The sequence below is a fragment of the Vulpes lagopus genome, chromosome 3, assembly GCF_018345385.1.
Source record: "Vulpes lagopus strain Blue_001 chromosome 3, ASM1834538v1, whole genome shotgun sequence".
Lineage (NCBI taxonomy): Eukaryota > Metazoa > Chordata > Mammalia > Carnivora > Canidae > Vulpes > Vulpes lagopus.
The window spans coordinates 98,725,116-98,743,599 of record NC_054826.1 but is presented as its reverse complement, the minus strand read 5'-3'; the positions used below and the strand labels follow the sequence as shown (position 1 = coordinate 98,743,599).

General features: G+C 46.3%; 1 protein-coding gene across 12 annotated transcripts in view; it reads left to right on the top strand.

The window, feature by feature from the left end:
• Positions 1-4,422: 4,422 nt before the first annotated feature.
• Positions 4,423-18,484, top strand: part of LOC121486689 (transformation/transcription domain associated protein) — a 117,268-nt gene continuing 103,206 nt past the window's right edge. For 8 of the 12 annotated variants that reach the window (XM_041747825.1, XM_041747820.1, XM_041747821.1 and 5 more), the window contains exons 1-8: positions 4,425-4,540; positions 5,597-5,857; positions 6,844-7,003; positions 7,414-7,463; positions 12,527-12,637; positions 13,642-13,746; positions 14,851-14,934; positions 16,769-16,825. In XM_041747825.1, the coding sequence (XP_041603759.1) occupies positions 6,904-7,003; positions 7,414-7,463; positions 12,527-12,637; positions 13,642-13,746; positions 14,851-14,934; positions 16,769-16,825 (507 nt within the window). In that variant the 5' untranslated portion in view covers positions 4,425-4,540; positions 5,597-5,857; positions 6,844-6,903. Of the gene's footprint in view, positions 4,541-4,602; positions 5,051-5,596; positions 5,858-6,843; positions 7,004-7,413; positions 7,464-12,526; positions 12,638-13,641; positions 13,747-14,850; positions 14,935-16,768; positions 16,826-18,484 lie in introns of those variants that run through there. The other 4 variants (XM_041747827.1, XM_041747818.1, XM_041747817.1 and 1 more) reach the window with 3 other exon arrangements.

Here is an 18,484-nt window from a genome sequence, read left to right as displayed (position 1 = left end):
GGCGGCGGCGGCGGCGGCGGCGGCGGCGGCGGCCGCTCCTCCGGGCGCGCGGCGCGGGCAATGCGGGGAGGTGCGGGCGCGGCGCTCGCTCGTCCTCGCCTCGAGACGCTGTGGCTGCGCGCCGCCGCCGCGCCGACCCCGGCCCACGTCAGCCGCGCCGCGCCCCCTCCCCGCGTCCCGCCCTCGGCGCCGCGCCCCTCGCCGCACCCCTCCTTTCCCCTAGAACCCCCGCCTCCGGGAGTCCGCGCTCCAGCAGGCTGCGCCGCCTCCCGCGCCCCCTCCCCTCCCCTCTCCCCCCAGCCCCCCTCCCCTCCCCTCCCCTCCCCGCGCGGCTGCGCCGCCTCCCGCGCCCCCTCCCCTCCCCTCTCCCCCCAGCCCCCCTCCCCTCCCCTCCCCTCCCCTCCCCTCCCCTCCCCTCCCCTCCCCTCCCCGGAGCCGCGCTCTTCGCGTCTGCGCCGCCTCCCGCGCCCCCCTCTCCTCCCCTCTCCCCCGGTACACCTCTTCGCCCCCCCGGACCCCCCCATCCTCCCCTCCCCAGAGCCGCGCTCCTGCAGGCTGCGCCGCCTCCCGCGCCGCCTCCCGCGCCCCCTCCCCTCCCCTCTCCCCCGGTACACCTCTTCGCCCCCCCGGACCCCCCCATCCTCCCCTCCCCAGAGCCGCGCTCCTGCAGGCTGCGCCGCCTCCCGCGCCCCCTCCCCTCCCCTCTCCCGCCGGTACACTTCTTCCACCCCAGTCCCCCGATCCTCCCCTCCCCTCCCCTCCCCTCCCCTCCCCGGAGCCGCGCTCCTCCCGCCCGCGCCGGCTCCCCGCGTCCGCGCCCGCCGGCTCTGACTCAGCGTCCCCAGAGGCGCGCGCCCCGCTGCACAGCCGCGCGCAGGTCCCTTTGCATTCTTCTCCAGGTGCCATTTCCCCGCTTGACGCACACGATTCGGCGATGCGGCTCCTCATTCACGTGGAGCTGTGCGCCTGCCGGCCCCGGGGGCAGAGGGCCAGCAAACGCCTCCTGTCCCTCCTGGGATGCACTACATACGCCGAGACTCCTGTCATTCCTCAGTTTACCCTCTCTGTGCCAGCTGTGAAACGGCTCATGCTCACAGCTGGGCCCACAGTGCCGTCGCTGTCTGGGCGGGCCTTGTGAGACTCAGGCGCAATGAGGAGTGGCCAGGCCCTTCCTTGCCCTGCCGCGATAAAGCGGAGCATGTCTTTCTTCCTAGAAGGTGGCTGTGCCTGTCTGGCCTTCAAGACTGGAAGCTGGCAGCCTGGACCCTTGTCCCACCTCTGCCTTTGCTTAACTCTGTGCCTGGGCAAGGGATCCCACCTAGAGGGAGGGGAATTGGACGACCCCTCTGGCCTGGTGGGCCCTGATGGACCACGACTTGAATCACAGCATGGGAGTGAAGACACCTACAGGTATGGCCTCTGTCTCTGTGACAATTGTGGCCTCCACTGAAGATAGGCCCAGTGGCCACACTGCCATCTCACGCTAATGGAGGCCAGACAGATTTGAGTGACACCCCCCCCCCAAGGAAAGTTAAAAGTGCTAGACAGGGGTCACCACTCAGTAGCATCAATCACCATCGTGGGGACAATACCAGGCCTATAAAGTAGGAGACTTTGGATTCTCCCTGAGAGTTATGTGACCTTGGGAAAGTCACTTTCCTTTTCTTTAAAATGGAAATTGTCCCGTAGTAAGAATAAAATGAGTTAATACATAGAACAGTGCTTCAGACATTGCACTCTATCAGTACTGGCTGTCATCATTAGAATTGCTTTCAGATCTGGGAGAGTTTTGCTTGTCCATCAGGAAAATGGAAATTGAGAAAATTATGGTTGGAAAAAAATAGTATAGTAGTAATAGTAGTTTAAGGTTATAAACCGAGTTTCAAATATTTAACATTATTCAAAGGTTTGGTTCTTAGCGGCTTTTAAAACAAACTTAATGCAGGGGCAGCCGGCTGGCTCAGTGGGTGGAGCATGTGACTTCTTCTTGGGGTTCAATTGAATCCCCATGTTAGGTGTAGAAATTACTTAGAAATAAAATCTTCAAAAAAAATGTTTAGGGCCACCTGGGTGGCTCAGTCAGTTAAGTGTCTGCCTTGGGCTCAAGTCTTGATTTCTGAGTCCAGAAGTCAAGCCCCAAGTTGGGTTCTCTGCTTAATGGGGCGTCTGCTTCTCCCTCTGTGCCTCCTGCTCATGCTCTCTCTCAAATAAATAAAATCTTTTTTTTTAAATAAAATCTTTTAAAAAATAAAAATAACCTACTAAATGCAGAAAACGAAGTAACAAAATTTAGCTTTTTTATGTGTAACTTGATTGGATTGAATAATAATTTTACAGTAGTTGCAGATAGCCTTATCTGTGTTACAGAAGCCACCTGCAAAGGCCACCCTGAAACTGATGATCAGATTATGAGATTATTGGGGGAAAAATACAGTATTCTGAGTATTTCCCCTGGCGAAATTATTACAGTATTATGAGTTAGTGAATTGGGGGAGGGGAAGTGGGAGGAACAGTTGTCTTTTTACATTGGGCCTTAAGAAAGTTGTCTCTGAGGAGGTACATTTGAGCTCATCAAAGATGACAAGGAGCCAGCTTTGTGCCTCTGAGGAAAACATTTCAGAGGTCTGAGGTGGGCATGAGGCATAGCAAAGCCACTATGGCTAGAACATGAAGAATGAAGTTGGGAGGTACATAAGGCCAGGGAATGAGTATGAGCTGCAAAGTCTCTGGCCGGTTTTAAGCAGAGGAGGGGCGTTTTATAATTTCCCCAATAGGGATGGAATTGACAGTGTCTCTGACCTCCAGTTCAGGAGATAGACAAGAAAACAGGTAAAAATCAGGGATCCCTGGGTTTGGCGCCTGCCTTTGGCCCAGGGCGCGATCCTGGAGACCCCGGGATCGAGTCCCACGTCGGGCTCCCGGTGCACGGAGCCTGCTTCTCCCTCTGCCTATGTCTCTGCCCCTCTCTCTCTCTGTGTGTGACTATCAAAAATAAATAAAAATTAAAAAAAATCATAACAGTATGTTGGATTCTTTGCTAGGAGAAGGTAAGGCCACGGGAAGTGTTGGGATTTTGCCAACAGTAGAGCTAGGCTTAAATATAGGTCTTCAGCCTGTGCAATTAATCTGAAACTTACCAAAGGATTTGTCTATCTCCTGCTTTTTTCTCCACCCCCTTCCCAACAAAGGTTAGTAAAGAACAGCTGTTTGCACACTGATTTTAGCCCTCAGATTATTCCACCTTCCCCAACTTTGGACCTATTTCTCTTGGGGGTGTTGGTGGTAGTAGTAGAGAGGATTTTGCTTGCCAGATCTTTTTCCATGGGGAAAAGATGTTCTGACCCATTTTATTTCTCCCAGCTCAGACATAAGTAACAAAGACATCCACATAAAATCCCAGCACTTCAACAGAGGCTTGTTCTTGAGTGGCAACATTTTTAAACGTGCAAGGAGCATGCTTCTGAATAGGGCACCTTTCTTCCAAAATATCTTGCAGGTATTGCAAGCTGCATTTATTATGAGGCGTGAAATGTATCTATCTGGGAAGGGAACACAAAGACTTCGGTAACTTAGTGATGATGGGGGGTGAGGAGGAGTTAAGATATTGTCAGGAAAGGGCGGGAGGTGGAGCAAGGTCTTGGAGGTGGTGGAGATAGGTCATCCCTTTAACCCTCTGTCCATCTAACATGGTAGCCATGGATTACCAGGAGCCAGACGCTCACTATTCAACCATTCTCCTTGATGGAGTCATAGAGGAGGCCCAACAGTATTTTTCCCTTCTAAGGCCTCTTGGTCCAGCCCATGCCATCTCACCTGGACATCAGGGCGTTCTGCCCCACTCCCCCTCCTCATCACTGCTCTGTCCTGGCCTGAGACATCTGCCTGCCAGGTAGGAGCTTACAGAAAGAGATCCTCTGCAGTCCAGCCTCTGGGTGATGTGGCTGCAGAACAAATGATCAGGCTGGCCACCTCCGAGCAGAATACCAGGGCTTTCCTTTGCTTACAGGGTCTCGTCCCTTTCCAGCCTTAGCGTTCCCAAGGCCCCTGCTTGATTCTTCCCCTTTCAACCTGTTAACCACCCCAGGAAGGGAGGAGGGAGGAAACCCCGCTCGGCCAGCCACATTCAGTTCAGTGACGGACTCCTCCTAGGCCCGACCGCCGCCTGCTAAGGGAGCTGCTTGGGTACCCACCGCCGCGCAGCAGTCCCCGCTCTGCCTCACATCCTGCCCAGGCCCGGCTCCCACCGGAAGATTCCCGGCACCTGCAGGCCCCTCCAACCTTGCTGGCGGCCCCGCCCCCGCAGGCGGAGGTTTAAAGAGCCGGGCGGCTCCAGCCGGGTGCAGTGCCCCTCCCTGCTCCCGCCGCCCGCCCAGGCCGCACCCACTTGGGGGCGGCGCGCCCGGGCCTATTTCTCCCGCGGCGGGCGCGGCTGCTTTAAGCGGGGGCGGGACTGCACCGCGGCGGCAGCGGCGGCGGCGGGGGCATCGGCTCTGCTGGGGGTCGCGGGCTGGTTCTGCAGGGGGCCGCCGCCGAGATCAGGGTAAGCGCGGGCCGGCGCGGGCGAGCGCGGGAGGGCGGCGGAACGACCCCGGGAGGAGCGCGCGGCGGCCCGAGCCGGTGCGGGGTGGGGGGGAGGGCGGCGTGGGGAGGCCTGTGCGGCGCAGCGGCTCCGCGCAGCGACAGAGACAGGCTCGGTGCACCCGGTCCCCCCGGCCCTCCCCTCCTGGCCGCCGCCGGTGTTCAGCCCGGCCGGCCGGGGTCGGCGGCCGCCCAGTAGTCTCCTGCTGCTTGGCCGCGCTGGGGAGCTCGGGAGGCGGAGGGCCAGCGGCGCGAGAATTGGCCCTCGGCGCTCGCCGTAGCACGGCCTGGAGGGCGGACGCTGGGTGTCCGGAGACGGCGACAAAAGGAGGGAAGCGCAGAGCCGTTTGAGAGCGGGGAGGGAGAGCGTGGGGTTGGGGCCTCGTTTCCCCAGAGGCGCCCCGGGCCGGCCAGGCACCTCCCGGCCTCCACGCAGGCCCCTGGCTCGCCGAGCCCGGCGCGGAGAACGAAGGTAGCGGCAGCGACAGCGCCCCCTCTGGCCCGGCGGCGCCGCCTCGGGCTCTCGGCGCGGCGCTGCGGGGCGGGGCGGGACGGGGCGGCGGGGCCGTTTGTCCCGGCGCGGGCGCTGCGCCGGCTCCGGCCTTCCCACCTGGACCGGGATGCGGTGGCCCCTGGAGGCCAGGCCCGGGCCCTCGGCCCCCGGCGTCTTGGAGCCGCTCTCCCACTGACCGGCGTGATGGGCGGTGTTCCCTCCTCAGCGCCCCCACCCCAGGCCCGGCGGGACGCTGGGCTGGGCCTCCGGGGGCCCCGGGGAGTGGGAGAGTGGATCACTTCGGTTGGAGGGGGGGGTGGTCCAGGCCTTGAAGGAGTTTGGGCACGACCGCAAGGTTCGTAGGCACACGGGGAGGCCCCGACCCTGACTCTTGGGTCCCAGGGGATGAGGACGGGGGTGGGGGTGGGGGGCATTCTGTGTTTGGAGGAGGGCGTGTGACCTGAAAGAGGAAGCAGCCGTCGGGTCGTCCGGCGGGCCTGATGGAACCCCACTCTTGGGTCTCAGGGCGAGAGCAGTGCGATAGAGCAGCAATCCGGCGTCTCCTCCGTGTTGGAGAAGTGCTTTTGGTGTCTCAGAGAGAGTGGCCCGTGGAGGCTCTGTGGAGTCGGGGTGTCCCCATCACCACTTGGGGCCGAAGTGTGCGCTGCTGGGGAGGGCTTCCGGTACGGAGGGCTTTTGAAAGCCCTGCAGGAGGAAAAGATGAAGTCCTGAAGACGCCTCTTGACGCAGAGTGGAATTAAACGGTTGTATACACAAGGAAGATAGGTAAAAGCAAATTCAGTGGGTTCCCAAGATACTTTTGTGAGTGGTCCTAAAACAAACCGGGTCTCCCTCTATATATAATATGTCAGCCTGGAGAGGTAGTTCTTGAAGTGTGATGGGCAACAACTTGGAACATTCATTCAGGGAAGCATTTTCTAAGTGCCTACTTTTGTGCAAGCAAAACTTAACTGCTTCCTGGGCCCCTCCCTGAACCACCGTCTCTGGGTTGTGGTTGGAGGTCCCACCTTGGGCACCTGATGATCCTTGCGCACACTGAAGCCTGAGAACCAGTCACCCAGGGTAGCAGTTGTCCAATCCAGTCAGCTGCCTGTTTGCTGCTGCTGCTGCTGCTGCTGTTTTTAAATATTTTAAATTTTAATCTCTACACCCAGCGTGGGGCTCAAACTTAGAACCACAGAGCCTGCAAGAGTTGCATGGTCTACAGGCAGAGCCTGCCAGGCGCCCCTCAGCTACCTGTTTTTAATACAGCCTGTGAACGAAGAATGGTTTTTAAGTTTTTAAGTGGTTGAGAAAACGTCAAAAGAAGAGTAGTGTTTCGTGACGTTTGAGAATTATGTGAAACTCAAATGTAAGTGTCCATAAATTAAAAATTTTATGGGTCACAGCCATGCTCTTTCATGTATGTGTGTCCATGGCTATTTTCTGGCTGCAACAGAGCTAAGTAGTTGTGGTAGAGACCACAAAGGCTGAAATATTTATTGTGTCTGGTTTACAGAGTTTGCCCATCCCGCAGTCTAGGGAAAGAAGGATATACAGTAAGGGGAGGGAGGCGCCTTTGATTATAAAAATCATGTTTAGAAATTAATAGGTAAAATGGATGTAAGTTTACTTTCAAAAAAAGCAGAGGGAATAGTATTGTGGGCATTTAAAAAGTATTTTTGCTTAATATAGTCATTTAGGTAAGATTTTCATAGAGACTGTGAGCTGTGCCTTCAGTAAGTTGGCTAACCTTATGCTCCTTTTCATAGGCTGGGTGAACTCATGGACCTGATGCTTTTCTCTTGAGAAAGAAACCACTCAAAAGAAAAATGGCATTTGTTGCAACACAGGGGGCCACAGTGGTTGACCAAACCACGCTGATGAAAAAATACCTTCAGTTTGTGGCAGCTCTCACTGATGTAAATACACGTGAGTTGATCCTTTTTGTCGTTAAAAAATGTGTTATCGCGGTTCATCTATCTCAGTTCAGATGATGTGCACGTTGAGAATAAAGAGTAATGTTGGCTTTTATCCTAATTTTCCTATTCTCTGCCTTGTGGAGAAGCAAAGTGATGAGCATTATTGGCTAGAGCCCCAAAGAGGCACATGTGTGTATGTGTGTGTATGCATGTGTGTCTGTATCCTTGTCTGTGCATGCACATGTATGTCTGGGAGTACGAATGTGTCTGACTGATTATAGGGAACTAGTTTATGTGCCTTCTGTTGGACGATGACAGTCAAACTGATAAGATCTGATTGCTTCTCTTAAACATTAAATAATTTTATGAAGATCCTTGACATAATTTCAATTACCTGATAACTTGTTTTGTCATTTACAGCTGATGAAACAAAGTTAAAAATGATGCAAGAAGTTAGTGAAAATTTTGAGGTATGAACTTACTATATATTTTTTTGTTGTGAGGTAAATATTCACATGTGCTTCCCAATTGCTTCTCTGTTAATCTTAGTAGTGAGTCAAAAATCATTCTCTCTGTTAATGTGATTTATTGTATTTCACAACTGATATGAGATGTGTGCACGGTATTGTCCAACTTTTTTTTTTTTTTTTTTTAAGATTTTATTTGTTTACTATGAGAGACACAGAGAGAGTGGCAGAGACACAGGCAGAGGGAGAAGCAGGCTCCATGCAGGGAGCCTGATGCAGGGCCCCAATCCTGGGATTCCAGGATCACAGATGCTTAACCACTGAGCCGCCCTGGTGCCCCTGTCCTTACACTAGTGACTGTGAACCTCAAGTATCATTGAGGGATGTTGCTTTGGTTTTGGTGGTTAAACCTTTTTCCATTTTGAGGCATATACTTTCAGGATGCAGCCAGACTTAAGTTGTGGATTCATTACTTTCATATAATAAATGTGTTACTGGGTACAGAGAGCAGGACATCACTGTGGCTCTGTTACTTAGCACTTGCATGACCTTGAGCATTTCCTCTCTTCTGAGCCTCACGTTCCACAATTTCCCGGTATCCCGTGGGTCCCTGGGCCCTGTTCACTTTTCTTTGGTCTTCTCTTTGTTCTTTAGATTGGATGATTTCTATTCTCTGCCTTCAGGTTCATTGACTGTTTCTCTGTCCTCTCCAGTTGGCCAGGAGGTTTTCAAGTTTCAATTTATTTTTTATAAAATCTTTTTTATTTTAGTTTTTGTATTTTCAGTTTTGGCGTTTCTGTTTGGTTCTTCTTTTGATTTCACTACTTCACAGAGATTATCATCACATACCAACATCATTTTGTTGTTATTCTTAGACCATTTTATAACGACTGCATTAAAGTCTTTGCTAAATGCAACATTTGGCTAGATGAGGGTTAATTACTGACTCTTGGTCACATGATCCTGCTTGCGTTGTCTAGTAGTTTTTGACAGTATGCCGAATACTGTATATGAGGCCAGGGACTCTAGATTGTTACCTCCCTCTGAAAGAGTCCTGATATTTTGATTGTGGTAGGCAGTTCAGTTAACTGGTTGATCTCGAACATACATGGGCTTGGTTTTATGCTGGGGCACAGAGGATCATGGGAAGGCTAAGGTATTCCTTGGGTCTCTAACCTGGTGGGATTCACCCTTCAAACCCTGGCTTCCCATGGATATCATCAGAGGTTGATTTTAGGCTTGGCTTGTTTTAGAGACCTAGAATAGGCCTTACTCCAGGGCATGGTCCTTTCTCAGCTGGATGTCTGGGGTGTTAAAGAGGTGTTACGAAAGTGCACTGTGCTCAGGCTGGAACCCCAACATCCTCCAACATTGTTAAATCTCTGATACCTCTTCGTCTCTCAGTCCCAAAGCTGTCCCTGCCCGGTAAGCTCCAGGTGGTCTTTCCCCCTCTAGTATGTGGAGTCCAGCCCTCTGTCAAGGTCTCAGAGACTCAGAGAAGACCATGCCCTGTAGTTCCTGTTTCTCTGGGGCTCTGCTTTGCAGATTCCGGCCACTTGAACTGTTTGGAACTCTGGTGTTTGCTGCTCAGTTCAGCAGGTCTATCCTGCTGACCTTGGGTGTCAGCCTGCCACGCCCCAGTCAGGACATCTGTACCCAGGCAGAGAGCCACGGTGGTCATATAATGTCCCCTGTTCCCGGAGATCGTGGTCTTGTACTGCCTCTTCTCCAGTACCTGAAAACCGTTCTCTGGTTTCTTATCCAACTTTATGGTTAGTTTTGTGCTATTAGTTTCATGGGCAGGAGAGAAGATTTTATTTCTTATCTTTAATGTGAGGATAATAAAATATTTTTAAGAGAGTTAATGTGGTTAAGAAAAACAGATAAAATGTTTTCAGCTTCCGGCATGGCCATTTGGATTACAAAGGATCAAATAAATGCTCCTGCAGAATGAATCAGTGCCCTTCTCTGCAGCACTGGGTAGTATTTCCATTTGGTGGTTTTATTTTAAGTAGATGTTTTTTAAGGACTTGTTGCATTGAGCTGAGCTGGGAAAATAAATCCTGAGATATTTAGAGATTGAGCTAAAGAGCTTTCTCTTTTGCCCAAGCTGCTAACGCAAGCTGTTTAAAAAAAAAAAAAAAAAGGTAAAGAAAATCCAAAAAATGAAAAAAAAAAAAGAGGTGGGAGGTAGAACATGATTGGCTTGTGTTCTGCGTTTTTGGAAGAACTGATAAGTGAGAACCAGAGCCCCAGCGGGTTTGAAAGGATGGAGTCCGTCCTGGAGGAGCTGGCAAACCTTGAGAAACAAGCACGTATGTCAAGCGTCTGAGTGCGGTCCTGGGACCGAGTGTGGGCCTGGATCAAGTGTCTGACCTTTTCTCTCCTGTTTCCTGTCTGCCAGTTAGCAAGTTAATTTCTGACTTTGGTCACAGACACATTGATCAGACTCCCAGAACTAAAGTCAGTGGAGCAATGTACTTGGGGCTTTTGAAAATCAGGACTTTGGAAATCCGTAGGATATAAACATTTGCCTTAAATGAAATTCAGATGACTAAGGCCTTCAAAGAATCAAATACTAGAATGACAATCAGTAGGTAATTCTAAGTTAGCACCATTACCACCCCAGAAAAATACCAGAATGAGGGGACTGAAATTTAAAAAAAAAAAAAAAAAAAAAAAAAAAAGCCAGTGCTTACAGGAGTCTTAGAAACACATTTCACTAAGCACTTAGGAATAGAATTGTGGGCCAAGTAAATGTCCTGTGGGCCATCTTTTAAGATAGGAGCTAAAGAAACCTCCAAGTTAGAACTCCTGTGACAAATTCATGTGGATCAAAAAGCTGGGGGCTGAGTTGAAATCCTGGCAGAATAACCAGGCAGCTTGTGGATGAATCTTTTTTATCAGAGGAATCTGAAACTCCTGTTTTGAAAATTTGGAAGCCGCAATCGAATGGGCCTCTGTGCAGATGAGCTTAACTTCTTGGTAACTTTGATAAGGATACAATGGGAATCCTTGAGTTTTTGAATATGGATATTTTGTAAAAAGTCTTAAGCTTTGGGGACGAAAGTTGACACACACACACACACACACACACACACACAAGCTCCTGTTCCCAGTGAATTCACACACCCTACTTGGGGAGAGGCTAGGGGCTGTCCGAGGACTTCTCCCATGGTGTTCTGTGCGAATGGAGCCCTGAGTGGGTCCTGGGAGCCTGGTGCTCAGGCACACGTTCCAGGAATCACACTATTTTCTTTCCTGGCTCCTGTGGCAACCCTTTTATGGTTTTTACCTGTTTCTCTCTTTTCCTTCATAGATTCCTCTTCCAGGATTACCTTATAATATATAAATGCCTTATAAATGCCTTACCTTGTAGACAACCCCACATCTTTATCTGCATCCCCAGTGAGCGTCTGGACTTTCAGACTCTCGTATTTAATTAACTGCCCATATGTGTCCTCTCAAGGACTTGTCAGGCTAGCGATAGTAACAGTTGAACCCCTTGCTCTTATGCTCCCACCTTTTGCCATGCTCAACTAGTTTTAGTGCCTTCACATCCATACTTTTTTTTTTTTTTTTTGCATCCATACTTTCTTATAATTTTCTGCCTTTGCAATGGCTTTCCTTAGAACCTTCTTCATTTCCACTTTTTTCACGAGGTTAACTCCTGCTGGACTTCTAGGTCGTAGTGTAAACTTCGCTGCTTAAGGAAGGGGTTCTGTGTCCTTGGTTCCATCCAGTACATTGTGGTCTCTTAGTTGCCAGTGCTTCTTCTATTATAATTCTGTACTGTTCTTTTTATCTGTATTCCCAGCATATGACTGCCTCCCGCATCTCTGAGGGCATAAATTGTATCTACTTTCTTCCTTTCTATGTTTTTTTTAAAAAAGATATTTATATATTTTTAGAGAAAGTGCACGTGTGCAAACATTGGGGGGGCGGGGAGCAGAGGAAGAGTGAGATTCCCAGGCAACTCCCCACTGAGCGCAGAGCCCAATGGATGGCTCCATCTCATGACCCAGAGATCATGACCCGTGCCAAAACCAAGAATTGGACGCTCAACCAACTGAGCCACCTGCACGTCCCTCCACTTTCTTCATTTTATCTCCATGGAGCACATGATAGAGCCTCACTGAATGAACAAGTGAGGCCTTAATGGGGAAAGGACCTGGCTGTTAGAGACACTTAATTTGGAAACACTTCTCAAGCTTTTGAAACAATATTCAGCAAGCTTTATAATCTCTCTGAGCCTCTTTATGAAATGGAGATAATACTTACCTTAGGTTTGTGAGGACTGAGTGAGAAAGAGTAAAAATACACAGGACGGCAGTTAGCATACAGGTGATCTGGTAATATTGCCAGATGACAATGAGCATTTACCTTAGAGCATTTGCTGTGTCTTAAATTAACTCATGTAATCTTCATGTGATTACCTAAAACAGTAAATAACATGATACTTAACAGAGGGGACACAGAGGCACAGAGGCTAGGTAACTGCCAGAGTTTCCCACTTTCTAAATGGGATCCAGAAACTGCTCTAGGAGCCATTTTATGTCACTGTCTCCAGACTCTGGGGTCATTTCCAATTCTCCTTTTAAAGTCAGTGCTGGGAGAAATAACGGATTAGGTTAGATTATAATCTGTTGAATATAGATTTGACAACTCAGCTTTTCAGATTAGAAAAAGGTACCAGTTTGTTTAGGCTCTTCTTCATTTTCCACTTGAAGAGACTATGATCTAGAAGCTAAATGTCTTTTCAGAGATCTCACACTTAAGATGTGGTAGAGCCAGCCTCTAAAAGAGGCTCCAGATTCCACATTTTCCACAGCATTAGTATTTCTACTTTTAACATTTAACAGTTTTAACATTGACTTTGCATCTTACATTGGATTTCAGGAGCAATGATCATTTTAATTAAAACTGTGTCGTAACTGAAATGTCTAAAAGTATTAAAAATTGTTGGCTTCACTACAATGTTTTATATTTTCTTGAGGTTGTAATATGTGAATTTGAAATGAAAATGTGTACACAAACTTAATGGTGTTTTATTTTTGCACAATTAGAATGTAACCTCATCTCCACAATATTCTACATTCCTGGAACATATCATCCCTCGATTTCTCACATTTCTTCAAGATGGAGAAGTTCAGTTTCTCCAGGAGAAACCAGCCCAGGTAATCCATTGGGGAACATCAGTGGTGATGGGGGTGGGGGGAGGGGGGAATGTCATGCTGTAAGATTGTAAACTTTTTATGAATTTAAACAACTGAGAAAATGTGGGGCTCTACTTCAAAATAAGAGCATTTTTGTCACATAAGGATGACCTTGTCCCCAACCATGCCTCCTTAGTTAAATTTGGTTTTAAGTCGTTCACATTTGCCAACTGGTGACGTGGGTACACTGTTTATTACAGACGAGTTCAAATATCCACAGAAAAGAAGGAATAATCCTTTAATGACCCTCTCCATAGCTACTCCCTGACTTTGCTCTTCTAATTTGAGTTCTCATAACTTCCGACCAGTTTTGTCTATACCTCCACCCATTCTGTACACTCCCCTCCTTACCATGATCATTTTAAGAGTCTCCTATAAATGTTTCAGCGTCTCTTAAAAGTAACTCTTTCACTAGCATTATGGTAATTTTTAAAGTTACTGCCAAACAAAGTATTTTTATATTGTATCAGTTGAAAGTCTAGATGTTTGACCTACCTTTCAGTGTGGGCTCCATGGACCAAATCCTGAAAACTTGGTCAGCTTGTGATGAAATCATTCCTTGGGCCCAAGAGAATCAAGAGAGAGGATTGTAGGAACCAAACCCATGATGGAGGGAGATCCCAAACCAGGTTCAGTTTGTGTTGTGCTCTTTCATGCAAAATCCATCCCGACATTCACACACTGGTACCCTTCTGCTGGAAATAATGGTTTCATTGTGAAAGAGGGAAAGTTTGGCTTGGTAGGTTTGGTGCACAACTGTAGGGGTCTTGAAAGTAAAGGTTTGTGGTACGTACTTGGGATAACATTTAAGTAATTCACAGGACCGTTTCTGAAATGGGTCCATCTTGTCATTTGATGGTTCCCCGTGCTGGGTGCAGATAGCCGTGTAACTTAACGAGTGTGAAAGAATTACTTCGGGATTCTTGAAGGATTTGATTTTTACATTTTTAATTTTTCCTCACCAGCAACTGCGGAAACTAGTACTTGAAATAATTCACAGGATACCAACCAACGAGCATCTTCGTCCTCATACAAAAAATGTTCTGTCTGTGATGTTTCGCTTCTTAGAGGTAATCTTTGAGAATTCTTGTTATTTAACCATTTCCAGGTTGTCAGTGGTTTTCTTACTGTAGAATCTAGTACTGCACAACTGCTTCCCTTTCACTAAAGCTCTGATTCACATGAGTAAAAATTTTCTTAATGTCCATTTTCCACCATTTTGCCCACCAAATTACTAAGAAATATTATTATTGAAGATTCTTTTTTTTTTTTTTTTTTTTTGAGTCAGCAGGGAATTGACTAGACACAGTGGAAATTTTTAGAAAGGATTGGGTCAAAAAAAAAAAAAAAGAAAGGGTTGGGTAGACAGACTCGAGTGCAGGGCTCTTTGGCTTCGTGCTACTTCAAGCACAGTAAATACTCAAAAGAGTTTCTCAAATTCTTCAGGTGAATTTATTTGGTACCTGTTATATTTGCCTCTAAAATTGTTTTCTTACTGTTCTTAGCCTTGATATGTGTAGAATTCTGTTGTTTCTGGGCCCCTTGAAAAGATGAGCTTTATAGGGGATAGAGTTGGATTCAGATCCTAGCTCTGCCATGTGTTAGGTGTATCATGTTAGCCATGTGGCTTACTTTCTTTTAGCTTTAGCTCCCCTAGGTAAGATGTGGCTCACACCCCATTCAGAGAATGTAAAGTGTTTATCAGATGGTCTAATGAAAACATAGTGGGGTGTTTTTTTTGTTTGTTTGTTTTGTTTTTTGAGAGAGAAAGCATGAGCAAGAATTGGGAGAAGGAGAAGCAGACTCTCCACTGAGCAGGGAGCCCAACATGGGGCTTGACCCCAGGATCATGACCAAGCTGAAGGCAGATGTATAAGTATCATTTGGACCATTAAGACCTTTGTTCATGGTGTGACTTGTCTTAAGTGCCAGTTACTCATCTGTCAGAGTGTTACTCTCCAGAGCTTACTGGGCGGCATACCCTTTAGATGGTCTACCAAAGACCTCAAAAGCTTCTTATCTGAGACAACTATTCTGTGTTTTCTGTTCAAGAAGTCAAATCTGAGTTAGCTGATGTAGGGTGTGTATACAGAAAAATGCTTAAAGAATGGTCAGTAATCTTTAGATTAAAATAACCTCAGAAGTATAACTTTAAAAAAATTTTTTTTTTTTAGACGGAAAATGAAGAGAATGTTCTTATTTGTCTAAGAATAATCATTGAGCTACACAAACAGTTCAGGCCGCCTATCACACAAGAAGTAAGTGCTTATCCTGATTACGTTTATAAAAGTGTGTCAGTAGGTTTTTTTTTTCCACCATGTGATTTATTTATTCTCTTAGAATTGACAGGACACATGCTACTTTCAAGGAAAGGATAGCCTAAGTTTGGGGGAAATTCTTTATGGGTTTCATAGTGACTTTTTTCTTGTCAATGTTTACATAAATATTTGGGTGAATTTGTACATTCATTGAAATTTAGTAAACTACCAAACTCGCAGAGCTGTGTGGGTAATTCTGGTATTTACAGGCCTGGTGTGCTAGAAGGCTCCAGTCATTTTATGCTCTGCAGGGGTTTAAGATGTGGGTTCTGAAGCCTAGTGGGACCATCTAAAGGGCATGCCAGTTCTGAAGTCAGAACTGGATTGGAATCTCAGCTCTGTAGTTAGTAGGTATCGACATTGGTAAGGTTTTAGCCTTTTGGAGCCTTTTCCATAAAATGAGGATACTCACAGGACATATCCTCAAAAGGTATCTTGAGGAATTAAATTTTTTTTTTTAAACACATATAATCTGTATATTCTGGCAAACATACCCCCTCCCTGAGATGCCTTCTTTTTTATACTGACTCTTTATTGGTTCAAATTACATGTGGAAGAGTTCATAGAGGGCATAATAGCTTTTGTATAACAAGAGTGGAAAGTCAGTCAAAACTCAGGTCTTCATTAAGGAAGTCATATAGGAATAAAATATAAATGTAATGAGTGTGGGAAAACCTTTGATTCTAGGTCCTATTTTATGTGACACCAGAGAACTTAGAACCAGTTAAGTATGTAGGGATGCAGTAAAAAGGGAAACATGAAGATTTCCCATTTGGAGTCAGGATCCTTTAGTTGATTTTGAGCATATCAGGAATAAACCCCATGCTTTTCTGACTGCACTTTGATTTTCCCTCTGGAAATGCCACTCAGGAGTTTTTGGTTGAAATTTTGAAGATGGATGAGAAGCCCTTACCACCCTGAGATTTTTGAAGAATTAAATATAGAGTGATTGGTACCCACATAGTAAGCACTGAATATGCTGTGTTAGCTGTAATTACGGTTTTCTTCTGTTGTGAACCTTACTAAGTGCCTATTGTCGATTATTTTGAAATTAAAAGAATAAAGATGAAGTAGAATTCCCATTACCTGAAGAAAACTGTTTAATGTCTTGATTTTTGTTCCTTTTCCTATCTTAGGTATATTTGCTACATAAATTTGATAATATTACTTTTGACATTTTATGTCTTGTTTCCCTTCACATTGTATAAGAGTATTTTCCAATCATAAAAAGTTCCTTATAAAGGAAGTTTTTCATGGGTGCCTAATAGTCTTTCTTACGATGCCCTTGTGTTTGGATATTTAAGGTATTTCAAAATTTTTATTTTAGGACTTTGCTGAGTGTCTTGTTGACAGTTCAGATTATTTCATGGACTGGGTTTGTAATAGTAGGATTATCAAGTCAGAAGTGTTAATGCTTTAATGCTTCTGAAATTGTTAAGGCGATTTCCAGAAAGGCTTGAGCATTTGACACTTCCCCTGGTAGTATGGGAGAGTCTCTCTCCTGTTGGACTCTATCTTGCAGGGTGTAGCAGTACTTTTTGAAAGGCAAGAAGTGGCATTTATTTTAATTTTCATTCCTTTGCCCTTCCTGAATTAGAAACTTATTTCCTTTGTGTTTCTTTTTTGGCTTGTCTGTATTTTGAGTCTGACATTTTTCCTGCCAGTTTTATGAGTTCTTACATGTTAATACTGTTAACGTTTTTGCTACCCACTATGAGCGTTTTCTGTTGATAAATATCTTCCTTACACTCTCTTTTTAAAATTTTATTTTTAGATACATCATTTTTTGGATTTTGTGAAACAGATTTACAAGGAGCTTCCAAAAGTAGTGGTATGTTTTTAATATTGATTTTCTTATATTCATTTGTTCTTTCCTCATTCCAAAGGGAATTTGGAATATTTGGGTTGAAAGAGTAACCGAAGGGAATGCTGATTTTAGAATGAGGAGTAGTTAGTGGTGGTCAAAATGTAGGTTAATATATCAGCCATTTAAAAGAATTCTCTTGCTTTCACTGTTTAAATACATTATTTTTGACATAAAAGCAATAATATATTTTTATTGTAGAAATTTGCGACAAAACCAAGGCAAATTTGTAAGCAACCACTGATGTTGAAGTTTTGTTTTTTCACATTTTTCACGTTTTTTTAAAGATGGTTGTATTCCTGTTTGAAGCCTTTTTCGGGAAGTGGTGTACACTTTCAGCCTCCTTTTCAGTATCCTTAAAATTCTTTCCAATATTCAAAGAAGTCTTTCTAAGTGGCGTCAGAAGTGTGGGGAAGGGCATGGTGTGCCTGAGGGCGTGCTCCTCCCCACCTTACTCTCGCTTGCAACAACCAGTTTGGAACATCCTCCGGAACATTTCTGTTGGAGGTCCTAGTTCTTAGTGGCCCCATAACTTCCTGTCCTATGCATGTACCTGGACTGTCTCCGTAGTGCTGCTTTTCCAGATTTTCAGCTCCTGTCATAAGTAATGGTAAAAATCATTGTGCATAAATCTCTTCGTAAGTCAAGAGTTTTCTAAAGATATTTTTTTTTTAATTTAAAAACAATTTTTTAAAAATTAACGAAGTAAAATGGACTCCTTTGGTATTTTAAGGATTTTTTTTTTAAAGATTTTATTTATTCATGAAAGACACACAGAGGCAGAGACATAGGTAGAGGGAGAAGCAGGCTCCCCTGCTCCCCTGTGCGGAGCCTGATGCGAGACTCAATCCCAGGAGCCTGGTATCATGCCCTGAGCCAAAGGCAGACATTCAATCACTGAGCTACCCAGGTGCCCGTTTTAAGGATTTTAACTTAAGAATGTATAAAACTGGGATCCCTGGGTGGCGCAGCGGTTTGGCGCCTGCCTTTGGCCCAGGGCGCGATCCTGGACACCCGGGATCGAATCCCACGTCGGGCTCCCGGTGCATGGAGCCTGCTTGTGTCTCTGCCTCTCTCTCTCTCTCTCTCTCTCTCTGTGACTATCATAAATAAATAAAAAAAATAAAAATAAAAAAGTTTAAAAAAAAAAAAAAAGAATGTATAAAACTTAATTGAGTTCTGGGTTGCCAAGTCCTGTCAGCCTGTCATTTCAGCCAGAAAAGCTGCTGTTTGTCAGAAGCTGTTTTATTTAATATAAAGTCCAAATTACATTTAGAACTGAGGATGGCAATGAGGCCCTGGCTTTTAAAAATGTCTGTGCTTTGTTGTGGTTCCTGTCTTTGTTCTCTGAAGGAGACTTTGGAAAGTGGACTCAGTGGGGCCTAGCTTCTGGGTTCCTACCACTAGAGGCATGGGCTACATGAGGTAGTAATGTAACATGTCGTGCGTTTCATCTATCACCAGCAGGGAACAAAGGTAGAAAATACTTTGGGCAAGTTTTCGTTTTCCATTGTTGGGGTAGAGAATATTGTCACTGCCGTGTTACCTTCACCCATAGAGGACTCAAAGTTATGGCATCTGTGTGACAGAGACGGGTACAACGTTGGATTTCTTCCAGCACAGGTT